The 15,410-nt window shown below is 42.0% G+C and overlaps 1 protein-coding gene across 1 annotated transcript in view; it reads right to left on the bottom strand.

Moving 5' to 3' along the window:
* Positions 1-15,410, bottom strand: part of LOC118772342 (CD276 antigen-like) — a 67,328-nt gene that overhangs the window by 34,569 nt on the left and 17,349 nt on the right. Inside the window, exon 5 of the mRNA XM_036520603.1 lies at positions 3,630-3,932. Coding sequence (XP_036376496.1) covers positions 3,630-3,932 — 303 coding nt within the window. The remainder of the gene's footprint in view (positions 1-3,629; positions 3,933-15,410) is intronic.

The following is a 15,410-nucleotide window of genomic DNA, read 5'->3' as shown; positions in this document are numbered from 1 at the left end:
GTTACAGCTCGTTATAGATTGTGGTTTTCATCCGACAGGTGTCTGTCTGCAGGCTACTCATAAAACGCATATTAGCCAGCACTGATTACATTTCAGTAACGATAAACACATGGATTGTCTACTTGTACGTCTCTAACGGCATCCTACCCAATATCCTTTACTATAGTCATTCTACCAAAGGTTTCTGTGAATTATTTAATAAACTTTCAAAAATTCGCATTTGTGCTCAGCACCTTTTTGGAGCAAGACTTTTGTCTGCAGAGTCAGTCTGATTTTAGCGGTTGACAGAGGACGCTGATTGCTGTCCGTGTAAGGCAGATGATGATAAAAGAAAGGAATCACACTTTAAAAAGTGGGCTTGGTCCCGTTTACCTGACACGACCGTACTGTTCTCCGTTTCCACCTGCTATGACTCGGCTCCCAGCTCCGACGTTAGTCGTCCAGTTTTCCTGAGCGACCAGACTATTTGCACCAGGAACAATTTTTGAGCGGTTGACAAGAGCACGTTGTTTGCTGTTAGTATAAGGCAAATGATGACAAAATAAAGGAAGCACACTTAAAAAATAATAATAGTGGGATTGTTTCCACTTAACTAACGCGACGATATTGTTCTCCGTTTCTATCTGCCTCGACTGGGCTCCCAGTTCCGATGTTAGTCGTCCAATTTTCCTGACACTAACCCGCACTTTCACCCCGACTAGCTACACCTATTTCAGCTCTCTAACACCGTTAACAAACCGCGCCGCTCTGCTTGCTTCTTCTCCACGCGGAAAATCTCCCTCATTCAGCCCGCCGGCTCAGCTCTCCGCAGCTCCGCTACTTTTGGAGCTGTCAGATCCTGCGATCGCTCAGGTGCTGCTGACAGGCTTACCGTACGTTCACACCGGGAATATGGTTACAGAGCGAGATGAGAGACCAGAGTTAAGATTCTGGAAAACCTGCTGACTAAGAGTGTCGCTGTGACCCCTGGAGATAGGTGAAGAGGGGGCCAGAGACGGCTGGGCACATCCAGCCGAGGTATTCAGAGGGACATTCTCCCAGGGATAAGAGCTTTTGTCCCATTTGGCTGGAGGCCATCATCACCATTGATGTGAAGACCTAAAACTGAGAGATTATTCACCCCAGTGTACCGACCCACAGGGCTGTGGTAGGAGAGCAGTGTGTAAGACACATGCACAGTCAACACAAGACACACATACATGAAATCACATACACATGGAGGTAAAATATCCAAATCGCAAATCAGTTTATTAAAATATGTATAAAAATATACTTTTATATATACAGTACATACACACATGAAAGACAGCAGTGCTCAGAGGTGAAGTGGGTGTTGAGCAGTGCTGCAGTCTCTTGCTCAGTCTTCATCACTTTCTCTCCATTCTCTGCTTCCTGAGCAGATACTTCAGCTCACAGCTGCACAATTACTCAGGAAGTTACTCTCTCTTGTGGTCTGTGACGTCCTGCATAACCAGGTATGGGCCTGCTTCATCCTGGTTACCGTGGTGATTGGGTGTCTGTGCTCAGTGTGGCTCCAGCTCCGTCCCCAGCTTCCACCTCTCTGTTTCCTCCCTCTCCATCTTGTTTCTTTTGAACCCCACCTATTAGAGGCGGGAAATACGTAAAGTGTTTTACAATCAAGTTTAAACATCAGTGTGGTCAAAACCAGCCAAAACATCAATACACTATAATCAGGTATAAATATCAGTACACTTTACCTCAGTTAAAGAACAAATACGCTGTAACTGAGTTAAGAGTCAGCACCTGAAGAATTGACCACATCAAGAAGATGATCGTCCTCTCCTCCATCTTCTTCTCCATCTCTTCCCCCCTGATTACCACCCAGAGGCTGTAACTCCTCTCCTCTATCTTCTGGTCCTTCTCCTCTCCCCTGGTTACCATCACCTGCAGGAAGGAGGATATGAGCCACAGAGAGAACAAAGCAGGCCCATCCACATCCAGAGGCCTTCAGTCCCGGTGTCCCACATTAACGAGGTGATGTCATCGTGCCCATTCTTTAAATGCCAGTAGTGCTTAACTAACTAATCCAGAGGCCTTCAGTCCCGGTGCCCCACATTAATGAGGACCACTGGGTCGATGCTTTAAATGCCAGTAATGCTTAACTTACACATGAAGTCATCAGGGTTTGAAGCAGTTCATCAGAGTCACCAGGAACCAGAACCTCTCACTCCTGCAGCTGTGTCTCAAACACTCTCTCTCTCTCACACGCACACACATACACACACACACACACGCACTCACACATACACACACACACGCACACACACGCACACACACACACGCGCACACACACACGCGCACACACACACACGCACACACACACACGCACACACACGCACGCACACACACGCACGCACACACACGCATACATACACACGCACACACACACACACACACACACACACACAAACACACGCACGCACGCACGCACGCACACACACACACGCATACATACACACGCACACACACACACACACACACACACACACACACACGCACGCACGCACACACAAATACACGCACGCACGCACACACACACACACACACGCACACACACACACACACACAGACTGTCAGTCTGATCAGTCTCCATACTACAGCAGACACTACACAGCTCCTTCACATAACTCCTGTCACTCTCAGTAATGGAATCTAAGCAGTGCAGATACAGTATGTCTGTGTGGGTGTGTGAATGGTGTGTATGTGTATGCATGTGTTTAAATGTGTATGTGTTTGTTTATGAATGTATTTCTGTATGTTTGTGTGTGTATGTCTGTGCGTACTTTTGAGTATGCATGTATTTATTTCTCGGCGTCTGTGTGATTATGCGCGCGCGCGCGTGTGTGTGTGTGTGAAAGAGAGGGTGTAGATACTCATTAGTGTGACAGAGACAGAGAGAGCCTATGACTGTATGCTGGGAACAGCACTTCAGTTTGATTACCACTGTTCCACAGGATCTCACTTTTGGCCAAACAGATTTTAAATCTTGGTCTAATATTTTAAGGTGAAACAGTAATGGTTTGTCTTTACCTGGCCGGAGTGCTCTGACTAATGCTAATGCCACGAGACCAAGAACAACAAGAAAAACAGCAGCAGCAGCAGCAACAGCAGCATCATGGTTCCTCCCAGAATGTGCACCTGTAAATAAAGACACACTTCTTCACACTGATGAGTCTAAGATGGACACTCTCTCAGCAACTCCTTCGAAGGAGAAGTATGCAATATAGTATATGTACATAGTATATGCACTTCAAGCTCCAGCATGCATAATTCTGTTGATAATGATATGCAAAGTATGAAATCTTTGCACAATGAATACATATAAGTCCACAATATAGCATCTTGTATCATCTCTCTTGGTTGCTTAAGAATAGATCCTTAAAATATGAGACAAAAATATTTTGAATACATCCATTTTGTTCGGGCTGAATCACAGTGTTAATTCTGTGGCTTTTGTCACCAAAATGATTTAATCTTAGAAATTCTGGCATAGCTTTATCACAAATGGACTTAGATCAATCAAAAGTAAAGCTCTCTGTGGCTCCAGACCAGCTCAGCTGAGTTTTATTTAGTTTCTCCTCTTTATCTTTCACTTCCTGGATCCGTACCTGTAAATCTGACATATGTCTGCACCAGCTGCAGGGTCCGGTCGGCTAACACCTTGCAGGTGTACGTTCCTGTGAGGTTCTGGCCCTCCGGGTTCTGGATCAGGAGTGACCCGTTTTCTAAAAGGTCCTGAACCCGGTTCTTCCACAGGTCTGAGATATGCCGGTGTGAGGTGCCGCTGTTGTGTGTGAGGATGGGCGGGGTTTGTCCCATGAAGGTCCAGGTCTGAGTGAAGTTCTGGAGGCTGGGCTTTGGTGCAGGGCAGGGGATGGCCAGGGTTTGGCCCACTTCTCCATGGATGTCCTCTGAAAGGACAATCAAACAAGTCGAGTTATAGACTTAGGCCAGTCCCAAGATGGAACCAGTCCAGTAAGATGATCACATACTGATCCAGAGAAAAGCACAGGTTAATCTCTGATATTATTTCTGTTCTTGGTTATTAAACAGCCTCTGAGTCAATAAAGTAACTGGCTCTATCCAGATTATTGCCAGTGAAGATGAAACTAGGTATTGGAAGATGACCTCAATGAAATTGAAGGTCAAAGAGTCAATGACAGAGCCTGAAGACCACACCCATTCTGGGGTTCATGAAGCCTCGTTCTGCAATCAGTAGACACTCCCCTCTGTTCAGGAGATCGGTGGTGGTGATGTAATCCAGGCTGCGGTACCTTGCTGTCTAAACGAGGCATTCCACTCCCCGGTCCCGTCCTCTTTGGACACGGAGCAGATGTAGGTGTGGTTAGAAAGATTTCCCAGCATCCTCACTGTGCTGTTCACTGAGAACAGTCCCTGGGCATCTTCAGTCAGCTGGCTGGAGTCCTGCAGGGTTCCTGATGGTGTGGGTGGATCAGTGGACCAGGAAACGCGAGGGGGGAGGTAGATGCCCTGGGACATGCAGGCCACTCCCTCTCTGGTCCTCTCCATGCTCACTGATTTGATGGGAGCTGCAGTGATGTCACAATAACAGTAAAGTATCTACTTCCTGTGCACAGTCTAGGTCAAATATATCAGCAACTTGGTCATTAAATTCATTCAGTAAAATCTCATGGTGCATCCAAATGTTTGTCTGGAATGTGAGTTTTATGCAACACTGAAGTGAGAGAAAATGGCACATGTGCCATCCACTTTAACTGTGGAATCTGATGTCAGTAACTCCTTAATGCCCACCATCAACTGCTTAAGCAAACAACACCCCTTAAAGAATAGCCACAGTGATCCCATCAATCAGAAAAGGTTTTTCCATTGGGTTTATTAGACAGGGACAGTTCACATTAATTAAAATTTCTGTAAATGTGCCAGAATTAGCCAAAATGGTTGGTTTATATCTGCACTCGTTATGAACTCCTGAAGCTGCTTAATAACAAACTGATCATTTGAATCAGCTGTGTTGGAACAGGGAGAGATCTAAAACATGCAGGGCAGGGGGTACTCCAGGAGAGAGTTGAGAAACACTGATCTAAATGAAAACACAGTAAATGATAACTCTTCAGATTCAGCACTGACAGGGCCAGAATTTCCTAAATGCTGCATGTCACTCCATCATGTACATGGGGAAATCTGTATCAGCATTACTGTAAAGGCAGAGAACCTTCCAGAAAAACTTATGGACTAAGAGATGCACATGACTCCGTGGCAACAGGAACTTAACCAGCTGCCATTTTTCAGAATGTGGTGTTTAAACGACCCAGCTGAAACAGGTTTAAGGAAGAAAGCAGCTGCCAACAATTTCAGTTTCACTCTAACTTCCCTACTCTTGTGGCCTCCTTTGACCTGAAACCCCTCTGCACCCCAGCGACTCACAAAGTGGGCAACCAGCTAGATCTCATCCTGGCATTTAACTGCACCACAGAAAATCTCCTTGTAACTCCTGTACACGTCTGATCACTTCTTCATTCATTTTACTGTGTATCTCTGCGTATCTCCAAAATCTCTACTGCCAAGGCCACTTCCTCCCAGGACAACAACACTTTCAGACACCCGCAAAATGTTCACAAGATTCACCTCTCTCCTCTGCCCTCCACCATCTCGACCACCCACCTCTCAGCAGCTGCCAGCAGCAGTCAGCTCTCCACTCCACACATTCACAGCCAGTTTCCACCGATGAACAACACACTACTATCCACATTCTCCCTTGTCTCTGAGGCTGATGTCAGTTTAACTATGTGGCTAGTTGAGTTACAATGTGCTAATATTTTTAATGTGCAACAAAAGAAGAACACTAGATGAAAAACAATACCGAACGATATGCGTACAGACCGATTGACTCTTATTCAGGTTAGCTAGCTAGCGAGAACAAATTACTCAGAATAGGTAGCGTTACATAATAGGGCTGGGTATTGGCACAGATGCCCCGATTCGATTCAATTCGATATCGATTTGATACGAATGAGATATGAAATAAAATATAACAGCTTTCCAAATTATAGCGATGTTTAAAAAGCTTTAAATGGAACACAAATATACAAATGTCAGTCACTGGAAACAACTTGTGAAAATCACTAAAGAAAAGGCCAAAGGCTTGTACAGTCATGCGCCGCTTAACGTCCATTCAGACAACGTCCGTTCGCATATACGTCCGTAGTCCCATAAGGTTACAATAAAGTTTAAAAATCCCAATCGCAGAAGGGGACGTAGCGGACGAAACCGGACGTAGTGAGGGCAACGCTTCCCGCACACAACACGTGTATCTAATGTCTCATGGAAATAAAGCGATTGCGCTGCCAGGCGTATAATGGTACAGTAGGCTACATAGTATACCACAAAATACATATGTCTTGATGGTTATAATAAATGCCTGTGCTAATGTCTTATGCATGTACTGCGCTGTACTTTCTATCGTTGTTTTAAAGTGAACTTTGCATACTTGCAATTAAAAGGTTTACCGTATAACAGTGTATGCTTCAACTCGTAAGCAGCAGCGTCCAATCTCGTGCCTATTCCATATAGGTTTGCTAAGCATATAGTATGGTGTTCGCACAACGTCCAAATCACATAACGTCCTATTTCACAGAACGCATCGTGGACGTTAAGCGACGCATGGCTGTATACCAAAATCTGTTTATTTGAGGAACACATGGGTATAGCTCCTTTAAAAACAAAACCAACCTGTATCATTGCCTACTTATTAATGACACGAAGCAGCAATGTGTGCATTAGATGGCTCAGGGAAAGCTGGTTTGTAAGGTAGCTGCAATGACTGACAAAACGTAGCTCACTGCCAGTAGCAACTTTGCAATTGTGAACGTTTTCTTGCTAGCCTAATATGAACAACTAGCTAGCTAGCTATCTAGCAAATGAACATGAACAACTATGTTTCTCTTGAATTGCGCTAAATTACATTGCATTCGTGAGCAAGTGTTGCTGTTCAGTTTAGCTAGCTAGCTAGGTAGTGGCTGGGCACTGTATTAAAGTTAATGCTAAAAAGCTGTGACTGCAGTGCACATATATATGAATATGTATACCAAGCATCTGCACAATTTCGGACACCCTTCTCCATGCATCTTTTTTATTATTTATATCACTGTACGCATCAAGAGACAAATTGTAGAGTATGGGGAAACCCGGCACTGCCACGATAAGCTTCTCCTCCACGTTTGACTGGATGCAAAATGTTGGATCATTTGTTTCAGCAACGTGTGTCACGCTGCCTTCGCCGTGTCGTATCGCTCAGTATTTACATAAACCAGACCTTGAGTCTAGTCTATTTTAGCCCCATAGTTGGCTTTGCAACGGCCACTTGTCTCTTGTCTCTGTAAATCACCAACTCTCATTGAAAATGACTGGCAGCCGGTCGCTTTGTCTCTCTCCTGTGTCGTCCGTGTGACCATAGAGTTAGCATTGGTGAACACTGAGAGTCCGCATCACAGTAAAAAATTGATGTAACAGGTTTCCCTCTATGCGTTCGCCGGGGGGCGACGACGACGAGTAATTGCCTTTAATATGACAGTTAGGCTACGTCAGAGCCCGTCTCTTTAATTCTCTGTTTAACCATTTCAGAAATAAAACTAGAAAACTGGAAAAATGCATATCAGCCTAAAAGATCAATCCATAAATTTTACAGATCGATATCGAATCTTCCGCGTTCACCGCGTTCACCAGTAGCTGCTGAGCAGAAACAGTGCCCCTTGCAGCGCGGCTGAAAATTACACCCAATGAGATGGAAGTTTATCATACCAGATATAGAACGCCATCCCGGGCCTCAGCGTTATTCGAACCCTGGGCTTCTCTCTCCTGACTGCTGTCTGTGTGTCTAAACTTCCCTGCTTTCTCCCACATCGCATCCTCTTTTCCCTGCCTCTTTCTCTCCTCTTTCTGTCAGCCCAAGGTCATTTGCGGCTCTCAGGTACCAGCATCCACAGAAAGTACAGATACAGGTGTTTACCTGTACAGACAGGACACAAGGTGAGGAGCACCTGGCACTGTGACCCGCCACAGACATAATGCAATAACAGAAGTTCCACAACATAACGCAGCGCAACACATTTCTGCACTTTTTGTGAAGTGCACATGAATCTTTGTCAACATTAAACACATACTGCAGGAGTGATGAGAAAAAAAGAGCAGCTAGAAGCACAGCAGGTGAGAGTGAAGGTGGAAAGTGGGTTTTGTATTACCTTGGCATTCAGTCAGAGTCAGTATCCACAGGAGGACGGTGGTGACGGCCAGACAAGGCTGTTCAAAAGGACAGGGCATAATGATCAACACATCAGTAACTGTGTCTATAGACATAGTGCCAGAGATAGCTGTAAATTAAAGGGTGTAAACTGCATTTATTTGTGTATTTGACTGGATTTTATGTGGGTCAATGAGCAAGCAAGGTTCAAACCGAAATCCTCACTACCCCCCCTTATGGCCAGCATCGTTGCCAGTTGAGCAAAAGTCAACTTTCTCCTAGCCTACCAGCAACAATGCTATCCAGTATCCAACAACGTTAACCAGGTCTCAGGGAGTGATGTAACCGTTGGAACCGCTACCTGCTACCCGCTACCCCACAGGCTTTACGCAGGGCTCACATGAGCTACTCACTTCAGCTGTGCCACAATAAGAAAATTCCACTAAGAAGGGGTTTTTGGAAAAAAAAATTAGGTTCAATATTACATTTTGGAATTTTAAATCCATGATATTAATAAAATTCCCTTTTCCCTTCCAAAATCTACCAGGGCCTATAACACTCCACCAATTAAATTTGAGAGCACTTTTTAAAACATTTTTTTCAATTGAACAAATGACAGGATAGATTTTGCATAATTTCAATCAAACAGATTAGGTTCACTGTAAAGTTCATGTTAAATTCTAAAAAAATAAGTTGGCCAAGGACCACGTTAGGCATGACTAATGATCGATAACAAATTTCAAACAATATATATATCATTACAATATTTAGGGCTGGATGATATTGCTAATAAATAATATTGCAATATTTTTAGGCTATATCGTGATACACAATGTGTATCTTGATATTTTGAAATCTCCTCTAAAGCACTTCATAAATGCTTGCTTTAACCCTTTGATGCATACAGTCATACCAGTATGATGATTCTAATAGTCCCTGCAACACACTACGGCTGGGTGACTAATTGAATTTTATTTTCAATTACGATTTTGATTTCCAACTATTATGAAAACAAGATAATCCAGATAAAATGATTATTGTGCCGCATTATTTATTGAAATGTATATGACGCCCAAACCGCTGCCAGACCATGGATCCAGTGCTGTTTCTTTTTAGAACCAATTCCGAACTCAACACGTATAAAGTCGCTTTGGCGCCTTGCTTTTCGCTCTCTCCAGGCTCTTTCCCTGTTCCCTCCAGATACAAAAAACACACGTCTCACCTATACACTTGCCCAGGAGAGTGGTCTGGATGGGCGGGCGCATGTGTGTGACATAGGCTATGTATGTGAGTTTTTTTCTTTTTGTGTCTGTGAGAGGGAGAGAGCAAGAGAAGCAAAATGCCGAAGCGAGTCTCACACCGGCGGCTTAAAAAAATTAGGCTGCGTGACATAATTAAATAAATAAATTACATAATTAAATTAAATAAACATATATATGTTAATGACCCAGGGCAGTATAATGTATAATGTGATCCCACCCCTTTTTACTGGGGGCTGCTGGGATATTAAACTCGGTTTATACTGGGATGTCACGTTCATGACTGCCCCTCTTTTTTGGTGTTGGTGCAAGTTAGTGAGCTACCCGGCTGATCGTTTGGTGCTTTGGTTGGCGTGGGCTGTGGCTGACAGCAGCCCTTGCACTCTGCATTCAAATAAAAGCACAACGTTCTGTGAACCCGTCTGTCTCCAGTGACTAGTGTGGTCATTACTATGTATGTGTATATATATATATGTGTGTGTGTGTGTGTGTGTGTGTGTATATATACATATATATATACACACACACACACTATTAGCAAAAACACATTAACAGTATTGTCCAACCTGGATCAATCGCAAAATGTTCACAAAAAAAGTCTGTCCTCAAACCGGGTTGCAGCTTCCAGCACTTCGCAACTGCGGGATGGTGTCAGAAGAGAAAAGACTTTTAAAAGACTCAAGTCTGACACCCTCTCACATCTAAAGACAATGTGCCATTAGTCACAGAATTTTTAGTCACAGACTATGATTTTGCAAAGAATGGGGATCTTGCAGGGTCACTATTTGAAAGACTGCAACCAGATTCCTTTTGAGATTATTTCCCATCATGCTCCTTGATATTATTGGCACAGTCCAGCATTACAGGTTGCAACCCTGTATGATCTCTGCTCACGGCTGTTCAAAGATAAAATAACAGTACATGCAGTCAGCGTCACAGGTTTCAGCTCCGTATGCCCTCTCTCGTTCATCAGAAGGGAAGAGAGTGAGATCACAAATCTGTATCTCAATAGCTACACAGTTACATATCATGTACAAAATAAAATACATTACAAAAAAGTATACTATTATAGTACATTAGGTTTAGAAAATACCCTTGCAGAGCCCAAATACATATTGCATATCACCACTATATGCATACTTAATCACCATTCACATATTTATAACATACGCATTTATAATATAAGTATGAATCTACTTTGGATGCTCAGATTCAAATACTTACAACTGCCAAGAAGATGCTTGCCATCGCTGCCTCTGTTGCTCCGAAAAGAAAGAAAAAAAGCCAAATCAGCACTCTCTTGGTATGCTCTCAATGTCAGTGTCAATGTCAGTTGTACTTTGATAAGATGAACTAAACAGATGAAAATGTGAAATAGTAACGCCTCTTTTTTGGACCCATCGTTTCCTTGCAAAACCTGCTCTGCTGCCCCTTGAAACTCTTCGCTACGATGCCGTCCGCTCTGTAGCGTGAACAACAAACAAAGCGCTCATACAGGACTGTATTTCCTTATCTCTCATTATAGGGAAGATGTCCTGTACTCTCAACTCTCCTGTTTCCTCCTGTCTCTGATTTGATAAGCAAGGACAATCATTTTATTGATATTGCATTGCTAATTATGAGTGGCATATTTTCTGGACCGTAATGTAAAAAGTCTCATAACTCTTTTCAATAACATGTCACTAAAACAGAGAATGTAGGCTATGTACACTGCTTTATTGCACCGTGCAGTAGGATAGCAGTATGCTCTGTATTCGCTCAGGTAAATAAACTGGGCAGCTGTGGATAAACGGGAGTTATAAGAGGAGGATTTACTACCGAGGATTACTGGCTTCCACATTATGCTATAGTTTTTCACAAGTAAGAGGAAAACACTACGCCACATATAATAAGTAAGTAATTTACAGATACATTTCTATTTACCAGTGTAGTTTTAATGTTTGCTACTCCATACACGAATGTTTAGCCAGGATTCTGTAGTAAATCTTTGTCCTTCTGGTGTCTTGTTTGGATAGATTTTGCATGTCTATAGCTACATATTACAGGTGAAGAAAGGAAATCCTAGCGAACTGACTGTAAAAATGAGGGCTAATGCTTCTTTGCAAAAAGAATCAAATACTTTTTTTTTCAGCCAAGCTATATCAAACTTCTGAAAAATGAACATCAGACAACAGAATACAACACATTTTGGACGGTCATTTTACCCAATCATCTGTCTGTGAGTTTTTCTCAATATTAAAAATACGGGCGGCTGGTAACTCACGGTCACGTTCAGCGTCGGCATCCGCAGGAAGTCAGTGGATAAACTGCGGAGCAGGGAGTGAGTGACCCTATGTGTTTGGGAGGGGCGGGTCCAGTTCCTTGATCAGGAGCACCTGGCGCAGGTAGAAGGGTGGGGCGGGTGTGGAGCTGTTAGGGACGGAGGGCGAGTGAGTTACGCAGGCGGGCGGTACAATGGGCGATCGGTTCGCTCTTTCCCCGTTTCATTCTGTCTGTGTGCATGACCCCGGGAAGCGGCTGCGGCGCAGAGACGCATCTCAGAAAGAGATCCATAACGCCGTATCTAGAAGCAGACAGATGTAGACATAAAACGGTTGTCGTACTTTCCGAGTATGAAAATGAATGCAAGCTTCAGACTTCGTTTCGCTGTTTCTAGAGTTGCCACCTGTCCCGGTTTTCCCGGGATTGTCCTTCTTTTTAATAGTCATTCCCAGAAAATGTATTCTCTCTCCGGGGACACTTAATGTCCTGGTTTTCAATACTCTAGATCAGGGGTTCTCAAAGTTTACATTCAAAGGTCCAAATCTGAATTCTCATCAACGTCAAAGGTCCGGAACAATTGGTTATTACAAAACTTGTTTTTAATAAACATGCTTATAACTTTATATAACAAATCAACACTAATTTTTTTTTTGAAAAAATAGTGTCTTTTGCATTCAAAATACATTCATAATAAGTGCAAAAGTGAGAAGTGCTGCTCTAGATCAAGTTTTACCGTTTCTGTTTAATTGACTATTTCGATGTTGTCTTTATGTCCATCCTCTTGAAATATGCATCATTTTCCCGCTGGTGTGCACTGTCATTGGCTCTGATGGGATGTGACGTGACTAGCCCATCAGCCTTGGCGGCTACTACTGGCGGCACCAGATAGGCAGTGAACCCGATAATTGTGCTGAATGTACTACTGTATAGCTTACTACTTAATGGTAACGTTATTCTAGAGGAACAATATAACCACTGAGATGGGTGGCGAGATGGAGGACGAAGATGAGATTGTGTCTACTGGGTCTGACAGGCCAGTCAAAAAGAAAATTAAATGTTCAATTTATTTCAGTAATGACTGGATAAAAAATGAAAATTAGCCAACCCCGGGCGCTCCACTTTCTGCTACCTCATTTAAAACTGTGATTAAACACGAGGTCTGGCCGTAACACCTTTAATTTTCTCTTATTGGCAAGAGGTGGTAAAAGTAGTAAAGAAAATTTTTGATTTGCAAATTGATTGCTCGTTTCTTACAGTATATTTGGGCAAACCCCCAAATTAACTTAATCCAGGACCGATATCTGTTCAAAATACTTTTAGCAGCCAGTAAGAAAGCTATCACTCGGAAATGGTTGCAAAAAAATTCCCCAACAAAAAAAAACTGGATTGAAATTGTCAATGAAATACACTTTATGGAGAGGCTAACCTTTGTTTTAAGATTATGTAATGAACAATATGTAAGATACTGGGAAAAATGGAATTTGTATACACTGAAAAAAGAACTTCAACGGATTTACTCAATTCAATAGCGGACATTGGTTGCACACAGATTGTTTGCTTTGGCAGCAATTTACAGAATTGTGTTAAATCAACACAAACTATTTATGTTCAGTCAACACAAGTACTTTGTGTTGATACAAAGTTATTTAAATTTGATTCAATAAAGTAAATTAAACTCTTTGATCAGTTTACTCCAACACAATTTGATCACTTTATTCCAACACTATTTGATCACTTAACTCTAGCAATATTTGTTATTTTAATATTCCCATGTAAATTACATGTTTTCATAATTATAAAAATTAAATTAACATAATTAATTAATTATAATCTATTTATAAATAACAATAATACAAAAATAAATGTAAATATAAAAACAGATTTTTAAATATAAATACAATAAATTACAATTAACATTTCAGCAATCAATTATTTTCTTGTTGAATTAACTTTTTCTTGATCATTCTTAACATTACCCACTTTTTTCATTGAAAACGATGAGACAGTTTTGTTTTAAAACCTTTATTCCTGAACAGCAGGTCCCCCCCCCCCCCCCTCTTTAAATGTGCCAAGTTAAAATGTCACATACAAAATATTTTCAACAAGAAAAAGCACTACACTGCAGATACCAGTGTTTCAACCTGATGACACCAGTTTGCTACATTAGAAAACCCAGAAAAAAGTACAGCTAGAAAGTATTTTTACTTTGTTACTTTACAACTCTGACTAGGACCAACGTTTTGGATTAACAGCTAGTGCAAAGGCCCAGGACTACTCAACTGAAATAACCATCTACAGAGCTCTGCCATGCCATTAACAGAGCGAATAAAAAAAATCATATTCTTGAGCCCACAGTGAAAGTGCTGATTCCAGGAGATATGCACAGACTGTGAGTTTGCTTGTCAATCTGTAGCAACAAAGAGCAACAGAAAAACCACTTCTACAATGTAAAACTGTATTTCTCTAAACACAAATAGTATACACTACAGGTCAACAGATTGTTTTTTATGGCTGATGCCAATGTTTTTATAGCAGAGCAGCAAATAGCCAATATGTATTTCTGCATCTAAAAATGTAAATGACACCATTGCTCTTTTCAATGTACATTTATATAAGTTCTACTCACCACAAAAAACTTGAGAGTGTGAGGCTGGTGGTGAGCTGCAGCACCAAAAACAGACACAAATCACTGCATCAGTATACCGTTTATTTTCACCGAGGAGACGTGGCAGTTGAAGTTGCCACGGTGATTAAACAGCGCAAGAGCAAAAAAACCTCATGGGAGTTCATTAAATAATGTTGACGACTCAAGGATACGCATTAGCCAATATTCAAATTTATTCCAGCCAATGGCGTGACAAAGCAGGTCTGTCTTCTTCCTCAAATGCATTACGCGCAATGCATGATTGCACGGGATATCGCGATGATACATTTACTTGATTGACTCACTTTATCCCAACGTTAAAGCCATGGCTCTGCTCAACATGAGCTAAACAAGTTCATGTACTCTCGCTGCATACATTGTAGATTCTACACAATATTATTACATTTTGCTTCAGAACATGAGACAATTGTGTAAAATGCACAAAAGATGCTTAGATAAATCCAACAGATGGCCAGTCTCCTTTTTTCAGTGTATGAGTATGTGAGATATGTAACTGTGGTAGGAAAAACTGTATTAGCCTAGCAACACTGTGTACTAGCATAAGCCTACTGCCAAAAGGTTGTATTAAGTTCACTATGCTTGCTTGAGGTTATTGGAGGACAGGTGTATTGGACCCAGGAAGCCTGGGTTATTGCCAACTGAAATTTCAGAAGGGTTCCACCCATTTTAAAAAATATAGCTTGGTTTGGCGTAAAATATTGGAAGAAAAACCTGAGAAAAAACTCAGAATGATTGAGAGAAATAAATAAATAATTGTGTAAAAGTTAATTAAACCAAAAAGAGAAAAAGAGGGTGGACCATGAGAGGGGGAGCTAGCAGGTAAGCCCAGAAATGGGAAGGTTTAGGAAAAAGGTATATAAGAAGGGGAATTTGAGGTGCTTCCCCAGACCTGGGTCTCGAGAGAGAGTGTGACTGCTTTGCTCCACGTGGACCAGCCCGGTTTACTGTATGTGATTTCTGATCCATATACAATAAACCTATATAC

Source organism: Megalops cyprinoides, chromosome 2, assembly GCF_013368585.1.
Source record: "Megalops cyprinoides isolate fMegCyp1 chromosome 2, fMegCyp1.pri, whole genome shotgun sequence".
Classification (NCBI taxonomy): domain Eukaryota; kingdom Metazoa; phylum Chordata; class Actinopteri; order Elopiformes; family Megalopidae; genus Megalops; species Megalops cyprinoides.
The sequence above is the reverse complement of the archived record's forward strand: the minus strand, read 5'-3'. Positions and strand labels throughout refer to the sequence as shown.